This window comes from Bubalus bubalis, chromosome 2, assembly GCF_019923935.1.
Source record: "Bubalus bubalis isolate 160015118507 breed Murrah chromosome 2, NDDB_SH_1, whole genome shotgun sequence".
NCBI lineage: Eukaryota > Metazoa > Chordata > Mammalia > Artiodactyla > Bovidae > Bubalus > Bubalus bubalis.
The window spans coordinates 81,118,896-81,127,330 of record NC_059158.1 but is presented as its reverse complement, the minus strand read 5'-3'; the positions used below and the strand labels follow the sequence as shown (position 1 = coordinate 81,127,330).

Below are 8,435 nucleotides of genomic sequence, written 5' to 3'. Positions count from 1 at the left end.
ACAAATAAAATATCAGCTGAAAAGATATATGGATATATTTTAGAAAAATCTCTACAGAATACTTTAAAGACTAAAACTTTAGACCAAGTTAGGTATAAACTTTTATATACATAGAAAGTTCAGTCATTTAGAATGATAAGTGGTCTCAGGAGGTCTCCTCGTGGCCGATTTTCCTATATATCCTTTTCAGTGTATTAAAGTTAGTGAACACATTTTACTCATGTGTATTTCCTAAAATAATAAAAATTAACTTGTCCCATGTATAAATAGTAGAGAACCCAGAATAAGGTTGATTGTACCAGAACCTTACGCCTAATGGTAGATGCCCTACATCCAGAGAAGGAACATCGAGACCAGTAGTGTTAGAGCTTTCTACACTAACTGCATGGCCAGTTAATATGCTGTTGCTTTTTTTTTGTTTTTACAATGTGACTGAAAACAGTACTACATAAGCTCTTATACATTTTTATTTTTAGAAACTGCAACTCCAAGACAAGGAAATATGTATACTTTGTCAAAAGACGGTTTATCCAATGGAGTGCCTAGTAGCAGACAGGCAGAGTTTTCATAAATCCTGTTTCCGCTGCCGTCATTGCAACAGTAAACTGAGGTAAAACTGTTTTGTGGCCTGGGGCACAAATAGTCAAAGAGCTTGCAGTATACTTATAACATCATGTCTCTTCAAAGATGTCAGTTTTTCCAAATCCTGTTTCCATCAGTTAAAACAACAAATGGAAATGTGGTCATTTTCTGTGTTGCTCGGAATGGCTGTTACCTTTTTCCTTTTGACGTTTTGCTTTCTTAATAAAATTCAGAAGGGACCCTTTAGTCCAAGCATGAAGATCACATAGATAAGAGAAATAACTCTCACCACCACCGACCGCTCCCAATGCCATGCTCCATTGCGTAAGAATGATCTTTCTAAAAATGCAAATCTGGGATCACTTTCCAGTTTTAAACATATAATGGCTTCCTCTATTCCCAAAATTAACATATAAATATGAATTAAAAAGCGATTCAATATCTTGTCCCTTCTCATCTCCCAGCACCCCTTCCTCCTGTTGCCGGTTGCTTTTCATGAAGACTGAATTTCAGTTCCTCAAAGTCATTTTTTTTTTTCTCGCTCATCTAGCTGATTCCAAATGTTGTTGCTGCTCCTTGGAGGAGTTTTCCCTTGCCTCACCCCCATATCATTCCTCAGACCTCAACTGAGACTTTATGTCTTTGAAGTGACCTGCTTTTACCCCTGTGTATGGATCACAGCATCTCCTGTGCTCGCCCCATTCTAACACAGTCTAGTGTAATTGTCCCTGGATGTAGGAAATGTGTTAATGTTTGTCTTGTCAGTACCAAGTAAACCCAAATATACAATAAGGACTCAAAAATATTTATTCAATGACTGCTATTTTTAAAAAGCATTATATAAAACCCAGGCTTCCCTAGTGGCTCAGATGGTAAAGAATCTTTCTGCAATGCGGGAGACCTGGGTTCAATCCTTGGGTTGGGAAGATCCCCTGGAGAGGGCATGGCAACCCACTCCACTATTCTTGCTGGGGAATCCCCATGGAGTAGGGTAACCTAGTAGGCTACAGTTCTTGGGCTCAGAAAGAATCAGACACAACTGAGCAATTAAACACAGTACAACACGTATAACACCCACAGATACAGAAAACCAAGCAAAGCAAATATGTGGCTCACTAAATTATAAAGTGAACACTTCATAAACACTATCAAGATCAAGAAATACAATATTGTTAGCCATTCCAGAAGCTCTTTTCTCCCTTTGCCCTTTGCAAACATAACCAGTCTCTTGCCTATGACTAAATATCATCCTTTATAGTAATTGTTTCCTTGCATTTTATAGTTTTATTTACCCAAATGTGCTTTCTTAAATTCTGTACTCTGGTTTTATCCTTTTTTAAAAAACTCTCTCAAGTCTTTCAAGTCTTTTTTAAAAATAATCTATAGGCTTTCCATCCATTCCTTTCATTCCTTATTGTTTACTTGTGAAAGACCCAGGACATTTGACCTGTGGAGTTTTGCACAGTCTGGAATTGCTGATTACACACTCATATTGCAGTTCATATGCTCCTTTATCCTCTGTATTTTCAAAAACTGTAAGCTGAATCCAGGTTCTAGATTAATTCTAGTTTAAAATAAGATTTGATTCCTTTTGGAAGAACATAGGGAGTATTGACAAGAGTATACTTAATACATTATGTCAGCTTTTCTTTCATTTTGTGACATAGCAGATATTAAAGCTTGTAATACCTATATCCATTCAATGATGTCTGCAAAATGCCGATACTCAAATTTTGTTCTTTATTTTTTATTATTAGAATACTTTCACAGAAGATGCTTCCCTGTATTTGGTATTTGGTTACACGGTGATACAGTTAATTTAAAAAAAGGCAGAATAAGTCCATAATTCTTTTCCTTTATTCATCAGTTTTGTCAATGTATCAATTTTTTATTTAACAATTTCATATAATAGTTTCTTATCTCCTAGAGATAACCACTTTTAAGATATTTTAATGTCTATATAAACTTACAGATTTACACATGTTTACACAAACCATTATCATCATTACTGAAACTCTAGTTACTCTATACCTGGCCAGTGGAAGCTACTTCAAGTTGTCTCCTGAGTCCTTTTGACAGAACCCAAGTTGTCTGTGATAACTTCCTCTTTATCTGATAGGACTAGATGTCCCATGCTCATCTTATACATTTACTGGCCTAGGTGCAGAATCAGTCATTTCTCTAAGCCTTGGTTTCTTCTAGTGAGAAATGTGAAATATTTCAAGACTATAATCTTGACACTGTTTCTACTGAGTTGATCACTATTTCTAAGCTTTTAAGTGTTAAGATCTAGTAAATATTTATATATACAGAAAAAAATAGGAATTCATAGGGATGTTTCCAAATTGAATTCAGAATTTCATAGCTTTTGCTTAGCCTCTTCTCCGTTACAGCTGTATCTTCTTCTACTTCAGGGCTTCTGGTTCTCAAAGACAAAGGAGATTAACAGAGTTAGACTATCCCATATTCATTTGAACAACAGTTTTAGAAAAACAAAGCTATCAGCACCACTAATTTGATTATCAAAGCATTAAAAATTGTATTTGCTCCACTGATCACTCACACCCCATTTTGTTAAAATAGTGTACAGAGTCTTTGGTGTCATCATATGTAGCTGTTACATGTTATACTACCTCCATCTATGCCCTCATTTCATCTCAGTTAATATATAACAGTGTATTTAATCTAACCCACAATCCTTATGTTGACATTTCCTTAGTTATTGTGGTTGCTCAAGCTTATTTTCAAGTAGATTCCTTAGAAAAGGCTCATGGAAAGTTTATTCCTTTAGTTCTTACATACTGATAACAATTTGTGATCTTTCAGTATGTAATTTCATTCTTTTTTATATTGGGAAATGCTCTTTAAATTATAGCTTTTTAGTATTTAACTGGTTTCATAATTTTATTTTCTTATTCAAGAACTCCTATTATATATTTTTCGTTTATGATTATAAATTTTTTATCTTTTAATTTTCCTATTTTTCTTTAATGGAAGTGTTAGTTGCTCAGTCGTGTCTGACTCTTTGCAACCCCATGAGCTGTAGCCCACCTGGCTCCTCTGTCCATGGAATTCTCCAGGCAAGAACACTGGAGTGGGTTGCCATTCCCTTCTCCAAGGGATCTTTCCAACCCAAGGACTGAAACCAGGTCTCCCACACTGAAGGCAGGTTATTTACCATCTGAGCCACCAGGAAAGCCATATTTTTCTTAAGACGTTTCCTATTGATTTGCTCTTGTTTTTCTTTTAGTTTGGTTTTTATTGCTGACATGTTTGACTTTTTCCTTTTCTGTTTTCTTCTTGATACCTGATACCTTCTTTATTACTTTTTCTAATTACAATTCATGCTGTTCTTTTGGGTCTTTTATCATTTTCTTAATGTCTTTTAGCTCATTTTGAAATAGTAGGTTAAAAGTTTGATGTTTCAAGAACATGTTTTTCTACCATGTTTTCGTTGCCTACAGTGATAATGCTCCTTATTCTTTCACTTCTCATAATAACTTTATATGCTGTTTGGGCTTGATACTTTGCTGTTGCTTATTTTTATATGGTGTTAATTTACGCAAATCTTGGAAGGAAGCAAAATTCAGGATGGTTTTCCCAACTTCACAGGGCTACCTTTTCTAATTTTCTTATACTGTTCAAAAAACTCTGGTGCCTTGATTCCTGGGATTTCCTGTCTTGAGTTCTCTCCCTCATGTTAACTGGGACCTTTTGATTTCTGTCATCATTGATCGCCTCCCTTTTGATTCCACTTCCATGTTTATTTTTCACAGTGTAGGATCTAAACAATCCCAGTGGGTCAGTTTTGAGTTTAATTTCTCCAGCCTCTTCAGACTTTCCTGCCACAGGATTTTTGCACTCTCACTGGCTATTGAAATGCCAAAACCTCTCCCAATTTGAGCTGCTGCTCTCCGATTGGCATGTGATACTTTCCAGGAAATATTGATTATTTTGTAGTCTCATATTTTCAGGTCCATCAGACACCTTCCTTTCTCCCTCTGTTGTCATGCACACACATGCGACTATTATGCTAGTCTTGTAGCTGATATTGGTTTGTCCTTCCCTCCTTGTATTTTGAGGTTGATGAGAATACCTTGTCACTTAGTTTTGTTGTAATTTTATCCTTGGGTTTTTAGTTTTTCTCTCCATTTTTATGTAGTGATTCAGAAATATTAAAAAAATGATGCTGCTGCCTTTGACTAAATTTGATGTTAATTTTAACAGGCATTTCTATTTGTTAATATTTCCAAAGAGACAAGATAAAAAATTGCATAGACAAGCTTTCCAATTCATTCATTCAAAATCCACTTAACTAGGAAGTTCAAATAGTTAATTTTTTATGCTATTCAGGATTTGTTGAAAACTGTAGCCCCTCACAATTCTCCGAGTTAGCAAAGATTTAGTCCTACCATTTTACATCATCTATAACTACATATGCATTACACTATAGCACCTTTTGTACTGGTACCTGACATACAGCATGAAATTCTGACTACTGCAAGACAAGTATTATAGAGGGCATTAGTGGTGAATATTATCTAACAGGAATGTTCAATTAATAGGCACGTTCCTATTGCCAGTAAGTTAATTGTACTCAATCTCTGATTCATTGCTCGAAATAATCAATTCCCTAACGCTGTAAGAATTTGCAGTGTATATATAAAATGTTTAAAAATGTTTTTTCTTTTTGACAGTTTGGGAAATTATGCCTCACTTCATGGACAAATATATTGTAAACCTCACTTTAAACAACTTTTCAAATCAAAAGGAAATTATGATGAAGGTTTTGGACACAAACAGCATAAAGATCGATGGAAGTGCAAAAATCAAAGCAGCTCAGTTGACTTTACTCCTAATGAAGAACCAAATATGTGTAAAAACAATGTGGAAAATACCCCCATGCTTGGAGAACTTAATAAACATTTAGATGCTGGTAACAGTGAAGAGCAAAGGGATGGTTTGAAAAAACGTGGAAAGAGGGGAAAATTAAAAATCATTTGGCCTCCTTCCAGGGAGATACCTAAGAAAACCTTCCCCCTTGAGGAAGAGCTCAAAATGAGTAAACCTAAATGGCCACCGGAAATGACAACCCCTACATCTGCTGAATTTAAAAGTGGATCACTGATAGAACACATGAAAACTGTGGAAAACAAGGGACAAGAACGAGATAACATTTCTTTCCTGCAGCCATGCCTGCAGTCCATCCATATGCGTCAGAAAGAAGATGTTACAGGAGTCAAAGAAATGGAAGCATATGAAGCAAGAAAAGAGAAGAAGGAAGGAAATAAGGACGTACAAGATAAGGTGAATGAGGCCGAAGACAAGAAGAATAAGAGGAAAAGTGAAATGGATCTTAATGACAACAATAATGCAGTTGTGCAGAGTGCTGAGAAAGAGAGAAATGAAAAAGCTAATGAACCTGATGGTGCAGAAGTTTTGCAGGTTACTAACACTGATGATGAGGTGGTACCAGAAAATCGTAAAGAGAATTTGAATAAGAATAATAATAACAATTATGTAGCAGCGTCATATCTGAATAATTACAGGCAGAAGACATCTGTTTTAGAATTTCCTGATCTATTGCCACTGTCAAGTGAAGTGTACTACACTGCAAATGAATATCAAATTGAAAACTTAGAAAATGCTTCTAAACTCTCGGAGTTACTTGGTATATTTGAATCTGAAAAGACTTACTCAAGAAACGTGCTGGCTATGACTCTAGATAAACAGACTGACGGAGCTACTGCTGGCAGTCCTGTGCAGTCTGTCCCCAGGTCAGGCCTCGGTAACGGGAAAAGTTCAACGCCCTCTTCTGAGACAAACATTTTAAACATCAAAGGAAACCACTCCAGTAATAAAAACCTACATTTCTTCTTTTCGAACACGGTGAAAATTGCTGCTTTTTCCAAAAGGAATGAGAACATGTTTAAGCATAATTTAATAGATTCTGTAGATCATATTAAAAATATGCCATGTTTGTATTTAAGAGAATTGGGGAAGGACATCAAACATTGGCATGGGCAAACAATAGGAGCAGCACACGTCACAGATATTGATGCTCCGAGCTGTGAATTTACAGCCAAGCCTCCATTTCCCAGAGTGGAAGTCCAGTCTGAACAACTCACAGTGGAAGAGCAAATTAAAAGGAACAGACACTACAGTGACACTGAGTAAATGTCTCTGGCCACTTGCAGTCCACAGCAGGCACTGAGAAATATCAGTGTTCTGAAAGAAGACTTTGCGGGTTTTGATAACCTTTTGTTGAATTTGTAAACGTTCAGAAATCTCATGTCTATCACAATGGATATAATATATCCATTGGATCCACAATGGATAAAATAATTTCTTGTATTACACTAAATGATGTTTTTCATAATTGGTTTGAATCTACTTTTAGTCTAAATGGAATCAAGAGATGAAACATTCTTGAATGTTTTCTTGTCAAATGATACTTCAGTGTATTGCTCTGTTTTTTGAACATGCCAGATAACATCATGGTGACATTCTGTACTCTGATATTTATCACCATTCTTACACTTTCTCTATAATTTCTGCTAAAATAAAATTGAATCACCTGGGGTGCAAACCAAAACACTTGTGTCTCTTTTCTCCATGTATATTTTCATTCTAAGCATGTGTGTTATCATGATTTAGGAAATATATGTCTTGCAGCAAGCATTTAATACGTAAACACACACTCCTGGAAAAATTAAATACTAAGCCAGAGACACAGTATTATTAGAAAATATAAATACCCTTTCTCTTTTTTCCTCTTTTTATAAAGATACAAGAACTATTATGGTTGTTTATTTACCTATGTTAAACTATCCATGGAACATACCTATAAACATTTAATGAAAAAAATATCACTTTGCATCAAAATAATGTGAATGTGAAGTTCATACTCAGAAATCAACTGAACTTGAAAGGTTTTAGAAGTTACTTAAAAAAATTATGGCACACACTTTTAGTGCTTACTATATATGCAATTGGTGGACATATAAATGATATCACTATATTTTGTCAGATTTTTTTCTTACCCTATTTAATGGATATTAATTTTTTGTTACAAAACACTGTCTTTCGAAAATTTCACTTCTGACTTTTCCTTTCCTCAAATACATGTGATAATTCTGAGAAGAAAAATAATGTGAATATAAATGAGCCACTGCATGTTAACTTCAAGTTCAGTTCAGTCGCTCAGTCGTGTCCGACTCTTTGAGACCCCATGGACTGCAGCACTCCAGGCTTCCCTGTCCATCACCAACTCCAGGACCTTACTCAAACTCACGTCCATCAAGTGTGAGGCCATCCAACCATCTCATCCTCTGTCATCCCCTTCTCCTCCTGCCTTCAATCTTTACCAGAATCAGGGTCTTTTCCAATAAGTCAGTTCTTTGTATTAGGTGGCCAAAGTATTAGAGTTTCAGCTTCAGCATCAGTCCTTCCAGTGAATATTCAGGACTGATTTCCTTTAGGATGGACTGGTTGGATCTCCTTGCAGTCCAAGGGACTCCCAAGAGTCTTCTCCAACACCACAGTTCAAAAGCATCAATTCTTTGGTGCTCAGCTTTCTTTATAGTCCAACTCTCACATCCATACATGACTGCTGGAAAAACCATAGCTTTGACTAGACGGACCTTTGTTGGCAAAGGTCCTTTGTTGTCAAGAATGTGAAAAGGCATTTTGACATAAAATGTACATATATATAATAGGCCTTATTCTGTATTTTTCTACATGAGCACAGACCATTGTCTTTCTATCAAGTATGAAACCAAAATGTAATGTTGAAAACTCATTCTTTTTAGAAATTATAACAATTCTCTCTTATTAGTATGTTTTCAACAGGT

General features: G+C 35.6%; 1 protein-coding gene across 1 annotated transcript in view; it reads left to right on the top strand.

The window, feature by feature from the left end:
- The window catches only part of XIRP2 (xin actin binding repeat containing 2), a 73,795-nt gene extending 68,448 nt beyond the window's left edge, over positions 1 to 5,347 (top strand). Inside the window, exons 8-9 of the mRNA XM_025275631.3 lie at positions 477 to 610; positions 5,280 to 5,347. Of these exons, the coding sequence (XP_025131416.3) occupies positions 477 to 571 (95 nt within the window). The 3' untranslated portion in view covers positions 572 to 610; positions 5,280 to 5,347. The remainder of the gene's footprint in view (positions 1 to 476; positions 611 to 5,279) is intronic.
- Positions 5,348 to 8,435: the final 3,088 nt, after the last annotated feature.